The sequence below is a fragment of the Podarcis tiliguerta genome (assembly GCF_965153285.1).
Source record: "Podarcis tiliguerta genome assembly, chromosome: 3".
NCBI lineage: Eukaryota > Metazoa > Chordata > Lepidosauria > Squamata > Lacertidae > Podarcis > Podarcis tiliguerta.
Window position 1 is genome coordinate 59,254,162 of NC_139536.1, and position 27,892 is coordinate 59,282,053.

The window sequence follows — 27,892 nt, forward strand, 5'->3', positions numbered from 1 at the left end:
CATAAAAAGCCATAGTAACTCTTGGTCAATCCTTAGTTAGTTCAAGGCTTATTTCCTAGATTTCTCATCTTATTTAGAAGGAGAAAGCATCAGTGGAGGCTTATGCACAAATCGGATGCTCTCCCCAACATCCCCAGTCGGCACTATGCATTTAAAGCAACACCATACCACTTTAAACAGTGGTCACTTCCCCCAAAGAATCATGGAGCTGTCAGGAAACCCCCTTATTCGCCTCACAGGGCTACAATTTCCAAAGTTCCCTGGGAAAGACGGATTGATGGTGAAAGCATTCAAAGATTAGCAGCTCTGTGGGGGGAAATAGGGGTCTCCTAAGCAGAGGCGGAGCTAGCTGCTCCGGCTCCTGGAGCGGCGCACATGCTGTGCACCTGGGGGTGGGGCTAGCTGCCCACGGGGGTGAGCCAAGCGTCCCAGGGGGGCAGCGCAGCGATGTCACATACACAGACCCTCAGGGATGACACCTGGGGCAGACCGCACCTCCCGCAACCCCCTTCCTCCACCAGTGCTCCTAAGCAGTCTCAGGAGCCTTAACGTCCTGCTGCCATTTGGGAACAGCATTCTGGAGAAAGGGCAAGTGGAGGACAAGGGGCTTCTCCCTTGGTTGCCGGGAAGAAGGCAATGCTCCCAATTCTTGGGAGCAGAGGAGAATGCTTTCAATGTATGGTGTGTGCGGAGTGCAACTTTTCCCTGCCTGTGTGTTGAGCTGCACCTGCTGAAATTCCTTCATCATTCCACACAGTTGTTAAAGGCCCAAGAGCTCTGTTCTGTTTGGCATTTGGTCTTGGGAGCTCGCAGCCAAACTCTGGAGAGGAGTATTCTTGCCTGCTGTGTCATCCACTCCTCCCGCCCTCTGTGGCAGGAACAGAGGGAAAGTTTCCTTTTGCTCTTGGTTCTTCCTCTCTTGTCGTTCTTTTGGGCCTCCTCCTGCCATCTTCTTCTCTTCTGCTCCTTTTTCTCTCCTCAGGTAAGTGTGACAAAGTCGATAGCTGGCAGCATGGTTGAGAAACAACTATGGAAGTTTTCAAACAATATTTTGGGGCACGAGCTTTAAATAGTGTGAGCATGTGATTGCGACTATGGAAGAAGAAACTACAGCTGCAAGCCCGTATCCACTAACCTGGGAATAAGCCCCACTCAATTCAATGGGCCTTACATTTGAGTAGTCACATATAGAATTGCATTGTGAGGTAAATAGCCTTACCGGAGCTTCCAGTGAAGGAGGCCAGTGTGAAGTTGATGTTTTTTGGAGGAGGGAAATTTAAAGCAGGATTAGGATAAGACTGTGCAGTATGAGGAAACTCTTGTATTTTCGTTGCAAAAATAAATAATGGTGGTTAGGATTTAAGCACAAAGCAAAGCAGCCTATATGTGTTTCTAGAACAGTTTTGGCTTGGGGGCTGTTTTGAAACTCTGACACTATGGATTTCACATCTCTTGAATTCATTGTGCATCAGAGTGCCTTTCCGACGTCCGTTTTGACAAACTACAGTGCTTAAAGCCTTACAGAAATTGCACAACTGTAATTCTGTATACAGAAGAACCATGCAGCAAAAGCAGCACTGGACACTTGACAGGTGTGTTGTTTAGCTTTTGACAACAAACAATAATAGAAGCGCACTGTTTGCTTTTCTCTGTGATGCTCAACTTTTAAATAATCTGCACTCAGTGGCTGACAGTGTAAGCCTATACCTGCTTACTTAGGGAGTAATTTTCACAGAACATAATGGGACTTGTTTCCAAGCACATAGGCCTAGGATTTGGGCTGTGAAATATACCTATGGTGAGCTGGCATGGTAGAATTCTTTATTTGTTTTGTTGGGTGAATGTGAGGAATAAAGGCAGTTATCAAGGATCATCACTGTCATCCTTTTTTTAGATGGGCTTAAAATAACTCATGACTTCAGAGCAGGTGCCATGTGTCTTTCTGTTGGATTTGAGGGGAGGGGGGCGGGAAGCTAAAAATAGGCAAGTCCTGCAAACTTCTGAACTCCTCTACTGGGAGAAAAAGACCTTGTGACAAGGAAAGTGGCACTTTCTGTAATTCATCCCTGCAGTAAAGAGGAAGACCCAAAACACATTTTTTAAGGCAGCTTGCTTTTGTTGGTTGATAAGTTGCTCAGAATCTATTTTAACATGAGTACCAAGTATAATGAATTGGTAAGAGAAGCTTAGAAAGGGAGCTCCCTCTTGGAAAGGGAGAAAACTTTTGCTCCGACTGTTAACAAGAACACCATTGGAAAGGAATGTGTTAAATAACTGCTGTGTTTTTAGTGGTAAACAAACTGGGTTCAGCCACAACCTCCTGAAGTGGGTCAAATACAGGTTAACAGCACAGGGCTTCCCCATGTATAAACGTACTCTTTCCACATCAGTATACCTGTGTATGGGATACACTACTATCAAGCTGTGGTTAGCAAGTGGACATAGGTGCATAGATTAAAGTTGCACATGGCTTGCTTATTTTATAAACTAGATCAGTTTCCTTTCTGCCACAAAAGCAATATATTCTTGCATGCTACCCCAATCTCTGAGCAGCATGAGATTCCAGGGATTCCAGGCACATACCCAGAGTTCGTGTTTCCTTTTGGAAATGAGGCACAGCAGAGACTGTGGTGTCTTTACGATATATGGTTTATTTACACATTTATACAACCTGAGCCTACGATGGAGGCGTTCACAGCATTAACACCCCAAAAGGGTCTTGTTTCTCCCATAGCTCAAGCCTTAGATTCAAACAGAAATCAAGCATCGCTCTCAAACATTGCTCTGACTCTCTCTCTAGCTTGCTACTTTACTTCTAGATTACAAAACTCTGTCTTTGTCTACTAACTAACTGGGAATGGTCAGCAGGTCTTGAGGCCGATACGAAGATTATGCCCATGACTGGTGTGGGTTGCAGTTCTGCAGTCTATCATGTCTAAAATAGCATTTTATTTATTTATTGTTTGCATGGGCCCTACATGGGTCCACCACTTAGTAAGGAGCCTGCAGCCTTTTACTTCAGCTTCAGCCCTGACAGCCACCATTGATCCTGAGACTAAATAACAATACGAGGATTCTTCTTCTGCATTGAGCTGCCCTCAAAGGCTGTTTGGTACAGTCAAACCTCTTCTTACGTCCACCTCCACTCGCGTCCATTTCGCCCAATGTCTGCGGCAAACCCGGAAGTAACCGGCAGGTTTGCCGCCATTCACACATGCGCAGGAGCAGCAATCGCTGCCTGCACACAACAGCGCCTCTCTCAGCGACCCGTTTCAACTTCTAGACGGGCCTCCAGAACAGATTGTGGTCGTGAGTAGAGGTTCCACTATATTTGCATCTGTTGTAGCACATGGGGGACTGTCTTCTTCATAGTGACTTGGGCCCACTATACCATAAGCCTGGTGCCCTCTAGATGTTTTGGGTTACGTGTCCCATCCAGCCCAAGGCAGCATTGCAAATAGTCGAGAATAATGGGAGTCGTAGTCTAACAACAAGATTGGGGGAAGCTGCTCTATGATATGTTGATCCCAGTTTCTCTCTCCTTGCTTATGTTCCAATCACAAAGTCTGTGATTTTCTACCAGCAATTTCTTGATGATGCCCTCTGTTGAAGATAAAATTGCCACAGTAAATCAAAGAGGTTTTTTTTACTAATGTGTGCTAAAAAGAGATAGAGAGAGTCAACACTGGGCAAAATAATGGGGCATGGCTTTTTGTTCTGCAAAAAAATAATCTTTTGGGGATTAAGGGTTTGGTTTACTAATGGGAAATGATTTCTTACATAGCAATTCACGGCAAATTACTGGGAAGAAATTCCCCTTGGTTTGAGTACTTTCAAGTTAGATCATGCATACAGTAATACGTTGGATCAAATTGGCAGACAAGACATGTGACAGAATTTGAACCACAGTAATTATGAAGATCAAGAAACGTATGTCTGCAAAAATACATTGCCTGCTTAATAGAGATGACACAGAACCAGAGCAAATAAAAGACTAGATGACAAAATGGGCTCAAAATATTGGAGAAAACATACCACTCGTTACCTGGGATATTCTGTGGTAAAAGGCACATTGGTTCTCCTTAGATATGGGAATAAGAGGAAATTCCTTTATCACCCCAGTTCAAATACAAAATATATAAATAAAAATTAGCCTCCCACACATTGGAACTACCAAAAGGAAAGAGGAGATTACTTTCATATATGATACAACAAAAATATATCTCAGGGAAAAAGAATGAGACAATTTAAAAAATCTTAAGGTGTGAAATTCCTCTTCATCCTTTGTTCTTGTTGAACTATGGAAAGTTTGGCTACGCCAGAACATAAAGAATTAGCTGTAATAAGAATAAATGTGCTGGCTGAAGGAAATTTTCTCTCTTTTTTGCAACAAAATATTGTGATTTATTGATTAAGGAAATAACTTTTCTCAGCTTCCCATTTCTTGTACAATGAAACAGTCCTCTGAAAAGCCTTTAGGCAAAGCTGAAATGAAACAATGAATACCATGACTATGACCAATGAATCTTGTTTAGATAAATCTATTGATGCTAAAAGAAAGACTATGGCCAAGTAGTTTCTGATTAATCGCCATTAATTGGGACAAATGCACAAAACCTACAGTTTTTCCAGAGGGCTGCAGTGAATGGCAAAACTGTTTGAATGTGTGTGGAAGGAAGATACATGAAAGGGCTAAATAAATAAATATCTAGGTTGGCTAAGATGCCAGTGCTAAATATAATCTTTACTACTATCAACAGGCATGGCCTTCTTTGGCAGTTTTTACTCTATTCTTGATTGCTGGTGTAGATAAAAGCCTAACTTTGTCTCACACCCAGGTAACATCCCAAGAATGGAGCATGACCAAAATGGAGCTAGCCCTCAGCCTGACCAGCAACCCCCACCTCCCATAAGCAGCTCTGAAGCGCTGCCTACTGAGAATGGTCTAGAGAAACAAAGTGAAAAGTCGCCTCCGAGGCCTCTGTCCCCTGAGAACGCAGCGCATTCTCAGCCTGAAATAAAGCTGTGCGATATATCTGAGGAGTTGAGCCGACAGCTGGAGGACATTATTAAAACCTACGGGTCAGCTGCCAGCCTGGTGGAGGAAAGGAATGCTAAAGCGACAACAGACAGACCTGAGAAAGGAGATTCCTTTAATAATGAGGATGGAGAATATGAGGATGCCCATGACGAGGCTGAGAAGGAACAGGCAGCTTCTGGGGATGCGTCTGGATCAAAGGAATCCAGCAGCCAGAAAGAACAGAAGCTGGAAAAGAAAATCCTGAAGGGACTAGGCAAGTAGCTCCTTGCGTAACTGAAATGCAGAACTTAATAGGACTCATTGGCTATGTTGGATAAGGCGCCGCAGTGGTCGTCTCCATAACATTTAATTGTTTGGTACCAAAAGTACACATTTTCTTCTTGGCTCTGGCCAGAAACCAGTTTTTATTTTTATTTTTAATATGTGACGCAATAATGGACATACATGGCAATTAACTGATGGTACAATTCTGTACATCACACCTAGACTTGTATATTTTGTGGGTGCAATAATGCAAAGCAGCATTTACCAGCAGTTCTCAACCTGTGGGTCCCCAGATGATGTTGGACTACAACTCCCATCATCCTTGAGCTCTGGCCTTGCTAGATAGGGGTGATGGGAGTTGTAGTCCAACAACATTTGGGGACCCACAGGTTGAGAAAGGCTGATTTAGGCTATTATTATTATTACAGTCATAACTTGGAAGTTGAATGGAATCCGTCCAGAAGTCCGTTCGGCTTCCACAGCGCTCGGAAAACAAAGCGTGGCTTCTGATTGGCTGCAGGAAGCTCCAGCAGCCATATCAGAAGCCCCGTTGGACGTTCGGCTTCCAAAAGAACGTTCGAAAACCGGAACAGTCACTTCCGGGTTTCAGTTATTTGGGAGCCAAAACATTCGAGAACTAGGCTGTTAGAAAACCAAGGTACGACTGTATTGGATTTATATACCGCTTAATTGCTAAAGTATCTTCTTCAGTGAGTGTTTCATCCATCTTAAACTTGCACTAAACATCATACTAAAAATTAGTCTGGCTATCTGGCAAAATTGTGGAAATAGAACCACTGCAACAAGGATCACCAACCTTTTGGAGCCCATGAGCCCATTTGCCAACCAGAAATCACGTGTAGCACATGGGTAATGTATGGGTAGCCACAACCAGTGTAGCACAAGGGTGCTACAGTGACAACCCCTACGCTACTACCATACTTAAAAGAAGGTCACCTAAAGTTGCTTCAGAAGCACCTGGCAGAAATCTAAAGAGAAATGTTCCACACAAACTGCTGCTAACATTTCCGAATATAGAAGCCAAAACCAATCTAAAATGCAACTTCCAGTTGTTACAAATTCTTGTATTTTGCATGAAGTGCTCTCTGAGAATGTCCTTTTTAAAAATTACTTCAGGAAAAGAAGCTACCCTGCTGATGCAACATTTGAACAAGCTGAATACCCCAGAAGAGAAGCTGGAGATCCTATTTAAGAAGTATGCTGAACTGGTTAGTATAGCAGCTATGGAGAAAGGATAGAGACAGCCCCACTTTAAAGTGTATAACATCTAAAAATAATATTGTAGAGCTGGTGAAAGAGCAGAAAGGGGACAGCTAAAACAACTTTTCCTCTCCTGGGGGCTTTTTAGCAAGCAAGGAAGGATATGTTAAGTGTTTGAAATGATGCATGGTGTGAAGAAAGTAGATTGAAAGAAGTTCTCTCCATCTCTCATAGAATACAGCCCAGGGCCATCCAATGGGGATGAGATGTAGTGATGGCCAGCAGCACAGACAACTATAAAAGGGAATTAGCCAATATATTATTCACAGAATACCGGTTGCTGGGGTGCAACTTGTCCTCATGTCCTACTTGAGAACTTCCTTTAGGCACCTGGTTGGCCACTGTGGGAACATTAGGAAGGGCCATAGCACCGTGGCAGAAAATCCCATGTTCAATCTCCAGGTGGGGCTGGGAAAAGCGCCTAGCCAAAACCCTGGAGAGCCACTATTGAGCTAGATGGGCCAGTGGTCTGATTTGGTACAATATGCCTTTATATGTTCTTAGCATATTCCTGGACTTGGTCTTATCCAGCAGGCAGGGCACTTTGTATGCTCTTATATGTGATGCGCTGTTGGGTTCTTGGGTTACAACCTGGGGGCTGATATTATGCTTCTAAGAGCCCTGCTGAAGCAATAAGAAGAGAGAACCCCTCCCCCCACACACACATATGGTTTTTCCTTGGACCTCTCATTTGACCCCTCTAAGGTCTGATGTTGGGGTCCTGCTTGAGGCAGCAAGTAGAGGTGAGGGGTGAGGATGAAGGAGCAGGGCATATATAAGGAATAGACCAGCATAGCTTCAGCCCCATCATGTCCTGCTCTTGCTTTATCAGGCTTGCAACTTGGCAAGCTTAGTTCTGAGACATTATATTGTTAGAGGTTTGTGGGGGCTGAATGCCTTGGTTTAGTAGTTGGAATTTAATTAGAGCTTGTGTGTTACAACCAGGGGAAAGCCGGACTCTCTGTGTTTTAAGATAGATTCATGTGTGTATTTCACCTGTGTGCTAGACACGTCTAGTCATTTGTTGTTGTTGTTTAGTCGTTCAGTCGTGTCCGACTCTTCGTGACCCCATGGACCAGAGCACGCCAGGCACTTCTGTCTTCCACTGCCACCCGCAGTTTGGTCAGATTCATGTTTGTAGCTTCGAGAACGCTGTCTAACCATCTCATCCTCTGTCGTCCCCTTCTCCTTGTGCCCTCCATCTTTCCCAACATCAGGGTCTTTTCCAGTGAGTCTTCTCTTCTCATGAGGTGGCCAAAGTATTGGAGCCTCAGCTTCACGATCTGTCCTTCCAGTGAGCACTCAGGGCTGATTTCCTTAAGAATGGATGCGTTTGATCTTCTTGCAGTCCATGGGACTCTCAAGAGTCTCCTCCAGCACCATAATTCAAAAGCGTCAATTCTTCGGCGATCAGCCTTCTTTATGGTCCAGCTCTCACTTCCATACATCACTACTGGGAAAACCATAGCTTTTACTATACGGACCTTTGTTGGCAAGGTGATGTCTCTACTTTTTAGAATGCTATCTAGGTTTGCCATTGCTTTCCTCCCAAGAAGCAGGCGTCTCTTAATTTCGTGGCTGCTGTCACCATCTGCAGTGATCATGGAACCCAAGAAAGTAAAATCTCTCACTGCTTCCATTTCCTCCCCTTCTATTTGCCAGGAGGTGATGGAACCAGTGGCCATGATCTTCGTTTTTTGATGTTGAGCTTCAGACCATATTTTGCGCTCTCCTCTTTCACCCTCAATAAAAGGTTTTTTAATTCCTCCTCACTTTCTGCCATCAAGGTTGTGTCATCTGCATATCTGAGGTTGTTGATATTTCTTCCAGCAATCTTAATTCCGGCTAGGGATTCATCCAGCCCAGCCTTTCGCATGATGAATTCTGCATATAAGTTAAATAAGCAGGGAGACAAAATACAGCCTTGTCGTACTCCTTTCCCAATTTTGAACCAATCAGTTGTTCCATATCCAGTTCTAACTGTAGCTTCTTGTCCCACATAGAGATTTCTCAGGAGACAGATGAGGTGATCAGGCACTCCCATTTCTTTAAGAACTTGCCATAGTTTGCTGTGATCGACACAGTCAAAGGCTTTTGCATAGTCAATGAAGCAGAAGTAGATGTCTTTCTGGAACTCTCTAGCTTTCTCCATAATCCAGCGCATGTTTGCAATTTGGTCTCTGGTTCCCCTGCCTCTTCTAAATCCAGCTTGCACTTCTAGTCATTTAATTAGCATTAATTAATTATGCTGGGCAAACTTCCTAAGTTGTGTCTTAGGTGGTTCTTAACCCTTGGAAATCAACAGGAGTTGAAAGGTCATGGAGTCAGCCTAATTTCCTTTGAGGGGATGGCCTGGGGATAATGAGCCACACATCGAAAGGGCAGGAACTCTCCCTAAGTTAGAAAAGGCAGAGACCATAAATGCTAAGGGAGAACTGTTTGACAGGAGGAAGTTAGGGGTCAGAGAGAGCTTTCTGCTGGCTGCAAGGCTGCAGTTGTTGTGAGAGGAACAGAAACTTACTGGAAACTGATGCTGCAGAACCTCTCAAATCTACACTCAGGTTGTATATATGTGCAAATAAACCATATATCATAAAGACACCACAGTCTCTGCTGTGCCTCATTGTCCAAAAGGAAACACAGGCCCTGGTATGTGTGCCTGGCACCCCCAGAATCTCACACCGCTTAGAACATTATAAAAGCAGAGATCAGGTTCAACAGACACCATATAATACAAAGAGTCTGATATTATAGAGAGATACGGAATAAGCCATAAGATATTAAAATCAAAACTTTAAAAAAGCATTATCCAGAATATTTTTCAGGAGTAAATTGGGCTGAGGGAGGGGAAACAGCATTTTGGTTAAAAATGTTTTTAAAGAAGACTGTAAAAATTGATAAGGCAGAACATTTGCTTTTGAGGTGATGCATGTCCACCCTTGTTCAATAAACTTGTACAGGAATGACTGAACAAAGCCTGTTTTGACCACCAATGCAAAGCCTTCCAGCTTCTCCAGGGGGGAAAGGAGCAACCACAAGTCAGATAATTGTTTTCCTTTCAGCAAGTGTTAAAATTACTTTATCATTTTTTAAAAAATGAAAAAGGCTTGCTACAAACCTCAAACCACCTGTTCTGAAATGAACAGTTACAGCTTCAGGTTACAGGAACCAGACTTTGGTCTGACCTCATATTTCCTTTGGCCAGCATCTATTTAATTTGGAACAATTTCTTTTGGAGCTGTCCACCTTTAAGTAATGCTTATTGAAATCTTGGTTTTTCAGCCACTTTCTTTTATCATTGTCTTGTGCTGTGCCCAAGGGGGATGACAGCTTAGCAAAATCTATGCCTGGGCTGAGATGAGTGAGGTCAAGGAAGCTGCTGAAAGGTCTTGCAGTGATGTCATGGGTAAAATTGTCAACTTTTAAAGTGAATTTTAGTCTTGTGCCTCTTTACCAGCTGTGAAGCCATTAGTAGGTGGTGATGCTTATCTCAGTTCTATAAAAAGCTTTGCCTGGTGATTTCTGCATAGCAAGCTGCTGTTAAAAGGTGCAAGCTCAGGCAGCCAGGACAATTCCCTCCATTCCCAGGGCAGATGCAAATGCCGGTCATGGCCACCATCCAAGAGTTCTGCTTTCTAAAGGTAAAAACCACTATACAGCTAGCGGCCTGATTTGCTGGGAAAGTGGTTTATTAGGAACAGGATCGTTGTCCTAGCAACTTATCAATCAATTAAGCACAACTCTCATTTTATCTCTTTGCTGTAAAAACAAATGAGAAAGGTTTTCCAGCAGTCATGGGAGGCAGATGATTTAATGGTTCCCTGCAGCAAACCAGAACTCCCACTCAAATAAATATTAGTTTCTGTTTCTGTCCTCCCTTTACACACACACCCCTTTATTTTTTAGCTGGAGGAACACCGTACTGAACAGAAGAAACTAAAGTATCTGCAGAAAAGGCAGGCACAGCTCACAAAGGAGAAGGACCAGTTGCAGAGTGAACACAGTAGAGCCGTCCTTGCCCGAAGCAAACTGGAAAGTCTCTGCAGAGAGCTACAAAGACACAACAAAACCCTGAAGGTAAAACACTTCCTCTTCTCCCGTTGCTTTCCCCCTGGGAAAGCCACTCTTAAACCACTCAGAGCCATGCTTTATAGGCATGGAACAAGGCCTGAGAAGAACACACTGACAACTGCACTAACTTGTCTATTCCCAATCCAGAAAGTCTGGCAATTTGTAGTCCTGTGGATAAGTGAAGTGTCTTTAGCAAGGAATTTTAAGCATTCTCGAATCCCAGTTCAATGGTCTTCAGAAGATGCCATGACACTATTTCAAATCAGTTTAAATATATTGTGGCTGATGGCCAAGGATTCTCTTGTGCAGTAGATTAGTTTTTCAATGGCGGTCAATGTTTGGGAGTCAACTGGCAAACTCTGACAGGTTTGGAGTGTGTGTGGAGAAATGGCTGTTTTTACACTATTGGAATGAAGAGAAAAGAGGGCTGTGAATTAGCTCAAGTCTGGAAATGCTTGAAAGTACAGGACCGCTTTTTGAATAGCCTGGTAGCGGCACACTGCCTCAATTTTTGCTCATATTTGTACATTTGTAAGCAAAGTAAATGTAGGTTTCCATTGCTCCAAATCCATTTTGTGCTGCCCAGGCAACTTTACAATAGTATAATGTAGATGTGCTCCCTGATTAATGTTTTTTTGAGTGACAAGCATGCTGACTGGAGTGCACCTTATTCTAAGGTTACCAGATTTTTTTCAATGAATCCAGGGACACTTTTCAACTTCAATCAGAATGGATGGATTTTGTCAGGGGACTGATTTGTAAATGTGGGGACTGTCCCCGAGAAACAGGGACGTCTGGTAACCTTACCTTATTCCCACCTCTCACATTAGGAACAATGACCATCTCCTAGTTACTTATTAATGCTGTGCCATAATTGCAATTTTTGGGCTGTGCTATTGTTTCCAGTATTTACAGTTTTGTGCTAAAATGACTGAATCGTAAGTATAGGTATATGGCCCAGATTGAGCATATGGTAAATTTACTCAGCATCTCTCTGGATTGCATTATGAGATTCCTGTTGATTTATGTATGACAGATGTGAGGAACCTTACAGATGTTGATGGACCACAACTCTGTCATCATCAATCATTGGCTATGCTGCCTGGGATTGATAGGATAGTCCGACAATATCACAGATGCCCATCTGTTATTGTATGGAAACCAATGTCATGTTAACAGTGCTTTTGATTGCATCTGAAGTGAAAGAAGACAGCTTTGCTCCCTGTTAAGGAAACAAATTGCAAGGCATTGAGGTGGGCACTTTGTGCTTTGCTCAGTTGGGTTACACCAGTGAAACAAATGACAGTGTTATTTGTATTGCCAGGCCAAAGTGCTTTTCAGATATTTGTGTCCTTCTTGCCAGCAGCGTTTTAGCACTGAGGCACTTCTGCAAATATCTATTGCAACACAAGCCACAGAATGTATATCCAGTCATTCAGTGTAGCCAATGCATTTAATTTTGATAAACCAATTTGGCACTGGGAAAGACCTTTTACTTGACCCACCTTGGGGGGGGGTTGTTGTTGTTTTTTGTATTTCCCATGTGTCTCTCTGGCATAACATTGCACATGTTCAAATGGGAAGATGTTGAAACAGTGGCAATGGGGACCTATATGCAATGAATTTATGCTATGCTGCCACTGTAATGTTTTAAACGGCCAGCCAGCACATGGGTGCATAGTCTGATAACTGCTCCCAATCCTAGCTAGAAAACAAACAAACAAATTAAATACAGTGCTATCTCGGGTTACAGATGCTTCAGGTTACAGACTCCACTAACCCAGAAATAGTACCTCGGGTTAAGAACGTTACTTCAGAATGAGAACAGAAATTGCATGGCGGCGGCACAGCGACAGCGGGAAGCCCCACTAGCTAAAGTGGTACCTCAGATTAAGAACAGTTTCAGGTTAAGAACGGATCTCCAGAACGAATTAAGTTATTAACCCGAGGTACCACTGTAGCTTCAACATATTATATCAACAATCCTTCTAGTGTGTCACAAGAGTGGAAATGGGGAGGTAATCATTCCAAATCCTATGTGTGCTTACTACAAAGGAAGGGCTGCTAAATTCAATAGAACTTCATCCCAATTAAGTGTGCATAGAATTGGAGTCTCAGCAACATTTTTGCAGTCTCCACATCCATGTTTGTGCCTTTTTGGATTAAATGAATTGCAGCCAAATACTGCTTTCTTAATCTATTTTTTGTCCATTGAGGGTACCTGATACCGTAGCATGGGGACTACCTTCAGCTTAAAAGTACTCTGCTAGAAACCTTAGTCTTAATTCAGTTACTATATCTTCTGTAACAATAAATCTTTGTTTGTGTTGGTCTGCCCAGATGTAACTCCTTGCTCTTTTCAAAGCTACTATCTCATTAGTGGATGTTTTTATGCTCATTATCTGGCTTCTACAGTGCACTCTTTTTTTGCAGGATACACTGGTGACAACTCCCATTTGTTCTGCAGCAAAAGTGAACCGTATAAGCAGCTGCCCTGCTGTTTTTGATCTTGTAATCTGAATTAAAGTGGCATCTTAAGTCTGACAAGTGAGATGGAGCCATGCAGCTCTATCCCTGTCTACTGGCCAACTGTTGTCTTGAGTACAATACAGGGCCCAGCTCCACAACCCTGCCAGTATTATATCAATGGCCGGAAGCCCTGCCAGGCACCGTGGTACAAGTTCATTGCTCAGATTCAACCCACCAGCACACGGCCAGCAGCTTCTGGTAGGAAATCCTTTGTTCCCAAACCCCATGAATCCTGAGAATAAAATGCCAGCTACAGACATAGGCTGTTAGTTACTGCCTTCTTGGTCAACGTACTGTCAGCTTTTGCCTGATTTTTGGCAGAATGTGACTGAAATTAATTGTGTGCCTCCACCTTGCTTCCAGAATAGGGCCAGGGAGGCTTCATAACATGAGAGGGCTGCTGCTTAACAGGAGAATCCCTGAAAGACATACACCCACATAGATACACACATGCGCCCGCACACACAAAATCGAGTGGAATAGAACAAATAAACCCACACACTCCCAAGCCCCTTAAATACAGGAGATAGTGGTGTACAATGGTGTAGTGTTAAATTTTGAAGTGCAGGAGCTCATCAAGAAAGCTCTCAAAGCCATGTTCCCAAGAAGAGTCACAGGCATTCTCGTAGTACCCAAATTATTAGGAACACCGGAAGAACAATCCTATATAAAATTTCCAGGGAGTGGTTTCCATGGAACTCAGTGATTCTGACTGCTTGCATTCACCTTGGAAGACACAGTGAGTCTTAACAAAAGATCACCAGCCTGTTGAAATGAAGCCTTTGGCTTTTTCTTGAGAAATGCAAAAGATCTTGCTGAGAAGTTTTCCTGCTGAAATTGCTAGCATGAAGCCTATCAGAGAACAGAACTATCCAGCCTCTCTTTGATTGATTGATTGATTGATTGATTGATTGATTGATTGCTTTGTCCAAATCTGCTACAAATGAACTTGTCAGCTTTATCACCTCATTTATGTGACAGGTCAAGGAGGGTCCATTGGTCTAGTATATGACACTGGTGGTTTTATTAATTTGTGAATTGCCTTTTATATAACTCTCCAAGTGATTTGCAATCCAACAATAAGAATCAACTAAAAAAGATTTTTAAACTATACAAAACAACTTGAGGTGGGATTAAAAGCACTGCAAATAAACACCCAATTTTTTTCATATAGTTGGAACAGTTTGTAGAAACAAAAATGTCTTGTTTCTAGAAAGTATAAGTAGTCCACACCTGTACAAAGGGTGGGTGCTTGTCATATCTCTACAGTCTTTGAGGTAGGAATGGGGAACCTGTGGCCCTCTAGATGCTGTTGACTCCAACCCCCATCATCGTTCTGGCTAGAGATGAAGGTAGCTGGAACTGCAGCAACATCTGGAGTGCCACAAGTTCTCCATCCCTGCTGTGTGTCTACAAAGTTGACTTCATGGATCAGGAAAGGGATGGGAGCGGGGGGAAGAAAGGTAGACATATGTTGTCTTTTATGCATGTGTTCACATACGTTTACCCCATTTTTTGATCTTCGTCCTGAAGGTCGCCTTCAAAGATTTCCCACACTTACCATAAAATAAAACCATCAGTATTTTAAACAGTATTTTAAACTTGGCAAAACACAACTGGAAAACTTGCATAGTGGTACAATCCTGTGCAGGTTTCCTTGGAAAGAAATCCCACTGTGTTCTGTGGTGCTTACTCCCAATGAAAGAAATAAAATGGAAGAAAGCTTTCCCCTTCCTTTTTACATATACAGAGACAACAAGGGAGGGAAACCCGTTTGTAATGTTTATTTAATTGCTGTTGCAAATTCTAAGTCCTCAAATCAGAGCAAGAAACATTTCAATCTCAATATCGTAAATGAGGCGCAATAATGAATATGCCCCCAAAAGTCATTATTTTGTCTGCCCTCCCATTCCTGTTTGAAGGGCACCCAAATTCCCCCACCTGCAAAAGGATGCATCTCTCATTCACTACAATAACAAAAATCTGGATGCTAATTATCTCCTATGGAAATAATAGCATTTGCTTTTATATATTGCATTACAGGAGGAGACCCTTCAGCGAGCACGAGAGGATGAGGAAAAAAGGAAGGAGATCACTAATCATTTCCAAGGCACCTTGAACGATATCCAGGGGCAGATTGAGCAGCAAAGTGAAAGGAACATGAAGTTGTGCCAGGAGAACAGTGAGCTGGCAGAGAAATTGAAAAGTATCATAGATCAGTATGAAGTCAGAGAGGAGGTGAGAACAACATGCAAATACTGCACAAGGCTAACTTGTGCCAGATCTGTTGCTGTAATTTCTAGTCTTCTCTGTTCATTCCTCTTGCAAGTGCATTCAGGTTTTGGCAAAAAATCAGCATAGCTATTTAGTGTATATGCTCACCCACCCATTCACTGCAGGTAAGTTTCAAAAAGCATCTCTAAAGAAATATGCAAACCAAGAATCCTTCTCTCCTTACATGCCCAGTTTAGGAGCACAAATTAGTAGCTTATTGATTTGATTATTTATTGGAGTATGCTCCATACTGGGTATACCCAGGGTATCTAAAATCTAAATTTTAAATATCTAAAATATTTGCCTTTGGCTGTTGTCACGCTGGTGACTGAGTGCACATGTAGTAGCTAAGTTTAAACAGGGTGAGGGAAGCCTGAGAAGCCCCAGGCAGAGCAGTCAACCCAAGCAGGTCTTCCAATGATCTTCCTGTTGTCATTGCTGCCACTGGTGGAATGAAGGGGGGAAATGTCCTTGTCGTTGCCACTGCTGAGAGAAGCCCCAGAAGAAGGTGGCAGGGACTGAAGGGAAGAAAGCCTTTCTGCCCTTCATTCCCACCCTGGCAGCTAGTGGCCCACGGTCCGAACAGGAAGAGCGAGTGAGGAGGCAGAGGAAGTAAGCCAGGCCCAGGCAGGCAGGAGGACTGAGTGGGTGGAGAAAGGGAGCATTCCCTTCCCAATATCACTGGCTGCTGCCCCTAACCAAGGCGGAAGGGAGGTTGGTGCAGTAAGTGGCAGCAGAAGCATCAGATTGCCTCCATCGCTGTACTCCCATGACTCACTCCTCCCCTTTCAGTTAAGTGTCAGTGACCCAAGAAGTCAGTCAAGCAACAGTTACAGGGAACCAGGCAGAGGGCCTTCTCGGTAGTGGCACCCGCCCTGTGGAATGCCCTCCCACCAGATGTCAAAGAGAAAAACAAGTACCAGACTTTTAGAAGACATCTGAAGGCAGCCTTGTTTAGGGAAGTTTTTAATGTTTAATAGATTGTTGTATTTTTATATTCTGTTGGAAGCCAGATGGGCAGGGTATAAATAAATAAATTATTATTATTATTATTTTTTATTATTATTATTATTATTATTACAGAGAGCCCCACCTGCATCATCTCAGCAGCCACTACAGTTGGAGTTTAAGATGTTGTGTGAGCAGGAGTTCAGGGTACGGTGGGTAAGCAGAGTTGGCGAGCAAAGTGAGCAGGGGCAGAAGCCCCAACATTTAAATATGTCATGCTTACTTGACTGTTAACCCTGCTATATTCAGTTAGGCCAACCTTAGATAAATGTGCATAAGGACTGCAATTTTATATGGAATTTTTAAAATCTAAAAAGCCATTATTTCTATAGGCAGGAAAATCACTACATCTACAAACAAAATGCATTGCAATGTGTTTTCTTCCAGCACCTAGATAAGATATTTAAGCACAGGGAGCTTCAGCAGAAACTGGTGGATGCCAAGCTGGAACAGTCGCAGGAAGTCATGAAAGAAGCCGAGGAACGACATCAGCGAGAGAAGGAATATGTAAGTTCTTGCCTTTAGCTTTATTTTTCCCTTTAGGCCAAGCACAGGTCTGGAATGCCATCTTCCCATTTTAAGTAGTTGTTCCTGGTCTGAACTGAGACTAGTGGCCTCCCATCTCAGCACTGAGTGGGATCCATCCTGGTTTAAAATCTGTAACAATACACAAGCTGGTGCCACTGGGCCTGATAGGGCAGAAGGCAGGGGGTAGGGGGCGCCTGAGCCAATGGCAGGCAGAGGCAGCTAACTCTAGTTTTGCTTCCATTCTCTTCCCTGTTCCACAAAGTTGACACTGAAGGGGAAGCTGACAAGCAGTTTCACCACTGGAGTGGTTGTAATTTTGAGAGCAGGCAGGTGGGCTCAGGACAGACCAAAGCCAGTGCAAACAAGCCTACAGTTTGCTCAAGCATCTGATGCCCCCATGAGAAATTATGTTTGTTTGCCATAGCGATATCCTACAGCTCTCTGGGTACACATGCTGTTATCCATGCTTCTGCTTACTTCAGTCTTGTGATGTCTATTAGACCGAGACAGGAACTAGCCTGAAGGCACCCAGTGAGATTCATGACCAAGAGACAATTCTGAATCCAGATCTTCCCAGTCCCAGCATTCTTCACACTAGGCTACACTGGCTGTGTTATGTTTTTGTGCACTAGGGCACTTGGAAATTATAGCTATCTAAGCATGAAGCTTACCAAACACAAGACTCCTTTAACATCTCTGCTTCTTTGCAGTCAAGTACTCCCCAACTGAATTATAACCTACCTACAAACAAATCGGAGTGAATGGTCGGTAGCCAGCTGTGTCTAACCTCTCCACGTTTTTTTGTGCGGGGTTTTGGCAAATAAATCCTGATGACTGCTCAATAAACAGGTGATCTGGAAGCAGCCTTCTTTTCAGAGGACAAATTGAGAGCAAAAAGCAAAGGCTGAAAGCAGTCGCCATCAGACAATGGAATAGCTCTGCTGCCTCCCTGTGGCATAGGGGAAGCTGTACTCACTCATGTGGCTGTTTGTACAACTAGTCGTGTTCGTCATATTATTAAAAACTGAAATGTTGAATGCAGTACTCTTATCCTTACAACTTAAAACATGCCTTAGGAAACATTTTCCAGGGATGCACACCCCTTTTCCTAGTTATCATGAATTTCAAGAGCTCCGTAGACATTTTATCATTACAAAATTGGCAACTACTCTTAGCTGCTGAGAGAAAGACACCCCCGCCCCAAATTTCCCTAAGATAACCAGCTTAGTATCCATACAGAGGGGCTTGATCTAGCATTGATACAGCAGGTAGCCAGTTACCATCAGCATCATACTTCATCCCCAAGATCAGGTCTAGATTTAAGTGGAGGCCATGACCGCATGCATTCATCCAGATAGGTATTGCTGCCACCGAACCAGCTTCAGCATTCGTATGAAGGGGGCCACTCCAGGGAGCCAATTCCAGTTTCATTTTACTAACCCAGCTTGATGGGTCATTACTAATTTTTCTTTAGAAAGGGGACGAGTTCCATTTTGACAGGTTGCTAAGCGTTTTGCCTGCAGGCGTTGGTTTCACAGGAAAAGGCTGTTGGAAAATACCTGGGCAGGTGGGTGTTGTTACTGGTATTGCCTCAGACAATATGTGAACCAGTAGATAAAAGCCGGCTAACTTCTTAATCATGACTGCAGCATTCTTCTGGTTTTTTAGTGACTCCTGGTAGAACTTTATGTCCAGAACCTTGAGGTTGTAAATTCAGTCTCAAGCATGACTGGAGGTTATAAATTCGTGAGGGGGGTGTTTGCTAGCCTTCTGAATTCATCTAGCTCCCCAAAGCAGACTTGCATCGTGAGAAGAGAAACTGTAGGTCCCCCCCCCCCATGTTGCTTATCATAATACATATTTTTCCCCTGAGGCTCAATGGTGCTAGTCACCACAGTTCAAAGTTCCAGGCTCTTTGGGCAGCCTTGGAATTGACAGGTTCTGCATGACCCATTGCTACCTACAGCCACAGCAACATTTGCTCTCAACACCAGTGCTATCAGCTTATTAGAATTGCAGATGAACTCCAGGTTCCATTGACTAATTGGCAACTTCCCTCTGTCCATGTCTTGTGAATTCCCATTTATTGAAATTAGGCCAGAGTGCCTTTCTGGAGCAATGAAAATTGTCTGTGGTCATAAGAAGTTTGGAGAAATTCTTCTCTGAAAGAGTTATTTACTACATCCCTGTCTTTTAATTAGAATGCCAGTTTAGACAGGAAAGTTCAGGCAGAAGGGAATCAGAGCAGTCCCACTGAGGCTGTGCTAAGCCTAGCCTGGAGCAGTTCAACTTTAACAAGATTCTTCGGACGTTTCTATAATTCTAGGAGTGGGCAAGAGCTGAAGAACAAGCTTTATGGGTGTAAACTGCATTCAGTAGCACTGTACTATATTCTTTACGAATTGGTTTCTGCTTTGAGTCCTTCCTCATTTCTGCTTCATGTTTTATTAATAAAAAAATACCAATATTTGTGTCTGGCTGAGCAGGTTAGCTTCTGAAGATTACCTCAGGCTGCATTTTTTATTTTAATTTTTTTCCAAAAAAAAATCATGCTAATTTAAAACACTGCTTTGAACATTTGCTTTTATTGCAGGGTAACTCCTAGGTGTTTTTTTAAATAAATATTTAAGAGAAACTTAAAATACATTTGCTACAGGACATCAATAAGACCAGAGAAGGGGGGGGGGGGACGACTGTTTAGTGAGCCACAACAGATTACTGGAAAAAATGATTTCTGCCTCATCAGTTATGCTGGACTTCTTCAGCATCCCAGCTGGAATATGTGACAGTGAAGGCCTGATGAAATTTTTAAGCAGTGTCAAAACCCAGACAGTTTGCAGGATAAATGACTATCCTGAAGCCCGACTTGGCCCTCAGGCTATTCAGCATTTTGTTTCATACCGTTAAACACAAGCTACCTGTAATTCTCCCAAAAGATTTTATTTTTATCTTGCTGCTTTTTTTTAACCTCTGGTGAAGGAAGTAAAAAAAACTCACACCCACCTATCATTTTGAAACAGCCCTTGTGTATATTGCTTAACTTCATTGCTCTAGCTTTTGCAGGAGTTGTTTGGAAAGTTAGAATGCCAACAATGGCAGACCATGCTAACAATGGCAGACCTTGGGGTCTCAAATTTCAGCAGTGCCAAAATTTGGTGCCCCCTGCCTCTTTCCTTCTGTTCTACATCATAGTTGTGGCACCTCCAAGATAGTAATGTGTGCAGTGCTTTTTTTTCTTTAAAAAAAATGTTTAGGGGTACTCTCATTTTCCTACTCATATTGAAATACTGCCCCTCAGTGAGGCCAAACTTAGATTCACAACATGTTTAGGGGTATGCGTACCCTCAGAAAAAAAGCACTGTGTGTGTGTCTGTGTGTGTGTGTGTGTGAGAGAGAGAGAGAGAGAGAGAGAGAGAGCGCGCTTTGCAAGTACGTAGGTGGATTCTAAAGACTTTTGACTGAAATGAAAAGTCCAAGTATTCCCCTGCTATTCCTTTTGTGTCAAACACAGCTACTTAACCAAGCTGCAGAGTCGAAACTACAAGCAAAAATGCTGAAGGAGCAAGAGACAGTTCTCCAGGCCCAGGTGAAGAACAGCTGCTGTCTGTATGATGTGCCTCTTTATTTGAAGGGGGGGAATGAATGTACTAAAGACAGGGGAGAGTTTAATATATGGTTGCGCTTTACGCTTCATTAAAGCATATCCTCTGCAAGCAAAGGTCAGATGAGCGCGCACTTGGGAAGTATTTGCATTGATCTGTCCATAATCTAGGCCACATCTCAAGGGGCAGGAAGAATCAAAACATATGATGACCAGGGTCAGAGGAATATTATTATTTTACTGTATGGGGTCATTTTCTCTTTAACTTTACACCAGCAATTATTTATTTAGTGCAGAGTGGGGAACCGATGGCCTTCCAGATTTTATTGGATACCAGCTTCCATCAGACGCAGCCAGCATGCCCAGTGGTCCCTGCCCCTGCCTTGGTGGTTTCTTCCATTGTCCCATGTCAGAGGCTATTAATTATTTGTTCTCTTTTTTATTATTTTTGCAAGCTACTTTAGGTATGTTTCACTTCATGATAGTTTTATTTCTAATGGGTGGTTAGTCTACGGGCCATATCCAGCCCTCTCAATCATTTTCTTGTGGTTTCCAACCCACCCTTTCCCCCCATTTTTTTAGAAAAGTTGTTTTTTAAAATTGAAAATGCAAAAATATTTATGACCCCTCACCTCTCCAAATGTGCCCTTTAAAGCAAACTAAAAATTAGCTATACTTCCTTTTATACCTCGGACAAGTCCACTTTGACATGTTAAGTCCCCCTTGTTTTATAAGATTATATATTCTGCTTTTTAATCAACTGATTCTCAAAGCAGCTTGAAATTGACTGTAATACCACGTACCTCGAAAATGGAGGCAGACATGGGGCAGATCATATGGCAAGATGAGAGTTGTTGTTTTTTAATGGATATGTGATGTTCCTACTTCCTGTTTTCGAGTCAGTTACTCCTGTGTACCACGACCTGTCAGCTATAGAACAAGTAACAATAAGTGGAAGACTTGAGTGCAGGGATAGTCTTAGTACTATTCTTATTGATACTCTCAGACTAGGAAGTTTTGCTAGATGGAGAAGGCATTTCAAGGCTTTAATGGGCAGCAAAGTAGTAACACAATTCCATAACTTGTTTTCATGTTTACAAGAAATAGGTGAAATCATGCAAATGCTACTAAAGTCTTTTAAATAAATTTGTTACTGGATTAATTTATTAAGAGAGAGCCACCCCTGTTATGTACTGTGCCCTTATGACAAAACAGCAGAGGTAAGAGAAGAACTGGATTTATGAGAGATTGAAATACATAAGGGAGAGAAGACATAATCTGTTCAAAGGGAGGAAAGAACGCATTTAAAAAATGCAAAAGTCTTTTGCCCTGACCACTAGAGGTCCCTCGCAGACCTTATCAAGCTTCAGAGCATCCAGCACATCTTATTTACTTACTTTGAGTGATGCTGGTGTTTTAACCTAATAACATATGTGTTGGGTTTTTTGCTTCCAAGTGCCTTTTTCCTATTTTTAGTTTTTGATATCCTCCTCTCAAAAGATCATTTGACCCAAATAGATTAAAATATTCTGTAAGTATAAAATAAATTATTTGCTAAAAATCATAGTCTCTTTCATCTTGCTCTCTTCCTGCAATAATTTGAAGGTTTGGGCAGGGGGTTCACCTTTCTCGTTGTGGAACGGTGAACGGAATTTGTGGAACTGACTTATGTTTCCTTTCTCTGAATGCAGCTTGCGCTCTATTCTGAACGATTTGAGGAGTTTCAGAAAACCTTGACAAAAAGCAATGAGGTGTTTGCCAGCTTCAAGCAAGAGATGGATAAGGTCAGTTAATACATTTTGTCTCTCAAATCTGTTCTGGAGGGCTTGCCATTTTGGTAGCGGAGGCCAGTGAATTTTCTTCAGGTTCACATAAGACTTGTTCTGTTATGGAATCAATCAGAAACACATTGACATTTTTCTGTAAGGTGCAATGGATACCATTAAGAGTCAAACTCAAACAATTGGATGCAGGGCAGTATTGATATTTAATAAATAGTAATAATTAACCCTGCATTGCTGTCACACAGGTGTGTGTATACCTTATCACCATTAAACATTGCTGGAGCACAGAAACTGCATTTAGTGGCCCAAATATGAATAAGACATTTCATCATCAGCATCATCAATTTGTATGCCGCCTTTCCATAGATAAAACAATGCTCAAGGCGGCTTACAACATGACAAGATTTACATACATAACAAAAGTCATAAGCAATAATTAAACACATCAAAAAGTACACAACCAAATGGAAAACGATTTCCACATAAATCATAAAATCTAAAACGAAGAATACAGCATTAATATCAGTCACAATGTAAAATGACATAGATAAAAAATAAAAGCGATTTAAAAACAAAACAAAAACAGAGCCCTCTCTGCCTAGCAGCAGTAGCAACAGTCCTTTATGGAGCCTGTCAGGCCCCGCCTTAAGCCAGGTGGAGAGAAGCAGGGCAGGGCCCTTCAGGCTCCCGGCAGGTCAGTCCTGCTGTATGATAATCTATTATTATTTAGCAATAGGTAAGAGAGGGTAGGTACTTTTTGACTGTTCTGCTGTGTATGGAAAGTGTGCTAGGGAGAAGAGATTTAGATCAACTTTCTTGACATACTAACTTTTCCACAGGTATTTACTTGCATGTCATTCTGAGCAGGCTGTCCTTCCTAAAACAGCATCACAGATATCTCCCGCTGCATAAGTCGAGCATTTTATGAGCTGCCTTGCATCCTCTGCCAGTACCTGCTTGCACTGCCAAAGTGTCCGTGGGTCCATATGACTTAGTTGTTCTGCCAGCTATCATTCACTCAGAGATTATAAATATGGATCAGAACAACTGACCCTTTTATTTTTTTTTAAGAAGGTGTTCAGTGCTGACACTGTTGCAGACTATCATGGGGCAGCTTGTAATTTGTGCAAAGCACTTAAAGATTGATTTCCAAGCAGTAAATTATTTCCCGTGTTAATTATCCACAAAACCACACTGCCATTAAGGTGCTGTAATGTTTGTGTTATTCATTTGAATTAAGTGACTAATTCATTGAAAGCAAGAACTAATAGAGTAAAAGAACTCTAATGGATTGGCAGTGCTATTATAGATGCGTGTTGCTCTTGCAACAAACATTTTGTGAAATCACTGACTTGTTACTGCTTTGAGGCAAGGTGTTCCACATACATGAGATATTGATGTGCGCACACCTTGATGTGTGGGCTTTCAGTTGATCTCTGAAAAAAAGGAAACAGTAAATCTGACAGGCAAGTAGCACTTGGGGATCCAGTTGACAATGTCTTTTTATTCTAAGACCTTTATTTTCCACCAACAAATGTATTTTCACATGGGCAGAGTACAGTCAGAGATTTTTGTGAGCTGATCCCAAATTGAAGTTCCCCCATTTCATGGTATGATAAGTGATTACAGTCGTGCCTTGGCTCCCAAACAAATCAGCTCCTGACCACCACAAACCCAGAAGTGACTGTTCCGGTTTGGGAACTATTTTTGGAAGCCGAACATCCACGACTTCCAATTGGCTGCAGGAACTTCCTGCAGCCAATCAGAAGCTGCACTTTGGTTTTCAAACGTTTTGGAAGTCAAATGGGCTCCTGGAACAGATTCCATTTGACTTCCAAGGTACAACCGTACTGCCATAAGTCAAACTAGAACCCTTGACTATTGCCAAGGTTGGGATCAGCACTTGTTCACATGGGATATGTGTAAATGCTGGCTTGTTCCTGATGCCAACTGGATTTTTCCCTTCTTAGATGACCAAGAAAATGAAAAAGTTGGAAAAGGATACAGCTACGTGGAAAGCAAGGTTTGAGAACTGTAATAAAGCTTTGTTGGACATGATTGAAGAGGTGAGAAACCATTCCTTGAACAATTTTAAATTAATTACGCATCAATGACGCAATCTCATAAATTGTTCTGAATAATAGGTCTCTGATACAGCTTCCATTGTAAAGTTCATAAAGCATTCACAATCACAAAGGGGCCATAGTTCAATGGTACAGCATCAGCTTTGCATGGAAACAGTCTCAAGTTTAATACCCAGCATCTGCATGCTTGCCTGAAACTCTGAAGAGCTTGTACCTGTCCGTGCAGACAATACTAAGCAAGATTGATCAATTCAGTCCGACTTGATGTATGGCAATGCAATGGAAAAAGCAGTGGGAAACAGCTCCAAAAGCTTAAAATCACTATTTTGGGGAAGGTTTCCCCAAAAAAGCTAGACGATTTTGGGGTCTTCCTAAAAAGTTTTGCAGGTGTCAGGAACGTTACATTTTGAAATATAGCAAGAGGGTTGGGGTGGGTGTTTTCAGAGCGGTTAAAAAAAGATGGTCACCTTCTTGCAGAATGTTTTGGGAAATTAAATTCTAACTTAAAAAAGGTAAAGGGACCCCTGACCATTAGGTCCAGTCGTGGCCGACTCTGGGGTTGCAGCGCTCATCTCGCTTTATTGGCCAAGGGAGCCAGCATACAGCTTCCGGGTCATGTGGCCAGCATGACTAAGCCGCTTCTGTCGAACCAGAGCAGTGCACAGAAACACAATTTACCTTCCCGCCAGAGCGGTACCCATTTATCTACTTGCACTTGACGTGCTTTCGAACTCCTAGGTGGGCAGGAGCTGGGACTGAGCAACGGGAGCTCACCCCGTCGCGGGGATTCGAACCGCCAACCTTCTGATCTGCAAGTCCTAGGCTCTGTGGTTTAACCCACAGCGCCACCCACGTCCCTAAATTCTAACTTAGTTATTGGCTAATTAGTGGCAACTAATAAACGAGGGGGGGCAAGTAGTTTATTGTATGTGGGATGTTTAAGCACCTGAATGACTAACATAGAAATGTAAGTCTTTCAAAAGGAAGCAGATTGGTCCTAGTTCTGAGATGGGGATGCTGCCAGTATGAATGGGCAGGGTGCTTTCTTGACTGTTTTGTGGTCTCTGGGCTGTGGAAGTAACTAAAAATAAAGTATCACCTTTCTTTGCATGGATGATGTCGGGTGTGGAGAAAGCTATAACATTTTCTCTGAGCAAGATGGTTCGGGCAGGGAATTAAAAATATATATACAGAGATGTTTTAACATGACATTCTACTCCAATGTGAACTTCACATTGCAGAAGTGAAAGTCTAACAGCATATGCTACGTGTAGTTTGTAACTTCCTGACTTGACTCCCTCCCCGCACCCCATTCTGCCAGTAAATGTTTACTTCTGTAACATTTGGCCAGCTCCAAAGATTTACATAAACTATTATAAAGACCCCAGAGCCTGTAGAACCACCCCAGAGAACTGTAACACCTGCGGAAGTTGCGAGAAATAAGACTGTGTCAGCAGGAAAAACACTTTGCAGAAGTGGCCAGGCCACTTCTTGATTGGGGAGGTCACTTTTCAAGCCACGTTCTTTAACCATCTTCCTGATTTTTGCTTGATCTGTTAAACTGGCCCCTCTGGTTGTCCTGTGCCATTTGTCGACTCAGCAGCCTTCAAACGCTTTGTTTGCTCTATCACAGAAAGCCATGCGAGCCAAGGAGTACGAGTGCTTTGTAGTGAAAATTCAAAGGCTGGAGAATCTGTGCAGAGCTCTTCAGGATGAAAGGAATGTGCTGTACAAAAAAATAAAAGATGCAAAATTCCCTGAGGAGAAGGAGGAGGAGGAAGAGGAAGAGGAGGAGGAAGAACAACCACCACCACCACAACTAAGTGGACAGGACGATGGTCTGAAAAATGAGGCTAGTGTGAGCTCCTCTGTTGTAGACCAGGCTGCTGCTGCTGCTGAGCCACCTGCCACTGATGAGAACATTCTGAAGGATCTGGCTGCAGCTTTCATGGTGACCCATCATGAGGGAATGCTCCCAATAACCGCTGATGTGGACACACCTGAAGCCCTGGTAGCCACTAATGTGTCTGAAGAACCGTGTAATCTGCAAGCATGTGGTCCAGTTTGTCCCCCAGAGCCATTGCTCCCGATGCCACAAGACACAGAGAATCTCTCCATACAGCCAGCAGCATCCACACCCACAGCAGAAAAACATGAAGGGGACACAGCGAAACAACTTGCTCAGGGTCATCCGGTTCTGCAGTTGCTGGATGCTGACATGGAAGGAGTCGATTAGTATAAATGTGATTATATTTCTTTCCCAACTGCCACCCTTTCATATATTTTTGTTCTAATTATGCGGCTTTAAAATGTTCACAGATTTGCTCCTCATAATTGTGGGACGTGTCTTGTGTCTGTGACATCGAGCCCCGTCAGTAGCGATGCATTTTCAGTTTGCCCACTTTTTCATCAAATCAAAGCAAAAAAGTGCTTTCCTAAAGTGTCACAAAATGCATGGTGTTTGGTCCCATCAACCCGTTTTGAAAATCCGTAAGACTCCCTACTTTAAGAACGACAGCACTTTAATTCAACATGCTCTCACAAACACCTGAGTGTGTTAGTTTGGTCTGAGGTGCCACAATGTTACTTCTAAATATAGGAATAAATGTTACATGGGGAGGTAGAAGCTGGAAAAGCAATCAGGTGAGGGTCAAATCTTATCCCAAAGTAGCTACTAATTAGTCGGACAGATTCTCCTGACTTCAAGCAATTGTGTGTATCCCTGGGACCCTGATTCTTTTCTTTACCCCCAACCAACGCAATCCTTTTCTCACAAGAAAGAATAGTTGTCTATGAGTCGCTAATGAAGTGTTAGATACAGAGAGATATGAAAAATAGTTAGTGAGATTATTATTTTTTATTTTACTGTAGGCCAGCCTACAGGCTCCTCAGTGTTGTTGGACTCCCAACATCCATCAGACTTGATGGCCTTACTAGTTGGAGCTGATGGGAGTTGGGAGTCCTACAGTATCTGGAAGACTATAGGTTAGCTGCCTCAACTGAACTATTTACCTATGTGCCTTGCTTTAATACTTTACCCTATGTCACTTACAGTGTCACCATTTCAACAAGTTTGGTCACAGTTGATCAATTTGTCATTAAGTCTCATTGAATTAAAGTTGTAACTGTGCCCTTGGTGTACTGCATAACATAAAAATTGAAGGGGTGGTTTTTTTCCCTTGTAGGATTGGATGGATTAAATCTGTAGAATTCTATCCTGAATTTGATAATTTAACTGTTTTGCTTGCTTATCAGTAGTTTAAACACTGAATTAATACAGTTTCAATACCTATTACTTTTCTGCTTTCCTTGTTTCCTCTTTTATTTCCTGATTGTCCATTTTCTAACATTCCTACAAAACTTGTATTATGTACAGGGGTTCCAAACACACATTTGCTGTAGGCTTCCTAATTATCAACCTTGATTA

At 42.5% G+C, this 27,892-nt stretch overlaps 1 protein-coding gene across 2 annotated transcripts; it reads left to right on the top strand.

Moving 5' to 3' along the window:
- Positions 1 to 235: 235 nt before the first annotated feature.
- TXLNB (taxilin beta) lies at positions 236 to 27,757 on the top strand. 2 transcript variants are annotated; one of them, XM_083434979.1, is made up of 10 exons: positions 236 to 982; positions 4,839 to 5,294; positions 6,443 to 6,534; positions 10,493 to 10,663; positions 15,230 to 15,424; positions 16,856 to 16,975; positions 20,508 to 20,582; positions 22,289 to 22,381; positions 24,352 to 24,447; positions 26,099 to 27,757. In XM_083434979.1, exons 2-10 carry the CDS (start codon positions 4,853 to 4,855, stop codon positions 26,699 to 26,701), a joined length of 1,887 nt encoding a protein of 628 aa, XP_083291105.1. In that variant the 5' UTR covers positions 236 to 982; positions 4,839 to 4,852; the 3' UTR covers positions 26,702 to 27,757. The 2 variants fall into 2 exon arrangements, with proteins under 2 accessions (XP_083291105.1, XP_083291104.1); XM_083434978.1 differs by having other exon boundaries at positions 469 to 3,309.
- Positions 27,758 to 27,892: the final 135 nt, after the last annotated feature.

Coding starts and splice junctions, on each gene's coding strand:
- TXLNB (XM_083434978.1), top strand. CDS start 3,165: ATGTCTGCGGCAAACCCGGAAGTAACCGGCAGGTTTGCCGCCATTCAC. Junction 3,310..4,838: donor CTCCAGAACAGATTGTGGTC/GTGAGTAGAGGT, acceptor TCTCACACCCAG/GTAACATCCCAAGAATGGAG. Junction 10,664..15,229: donor GACACAACAAAACCCTGAAG/GTAAAACACTTC, acceptor ATTGCATTACAG/GAGGAGACCCTTCAGCGAGC.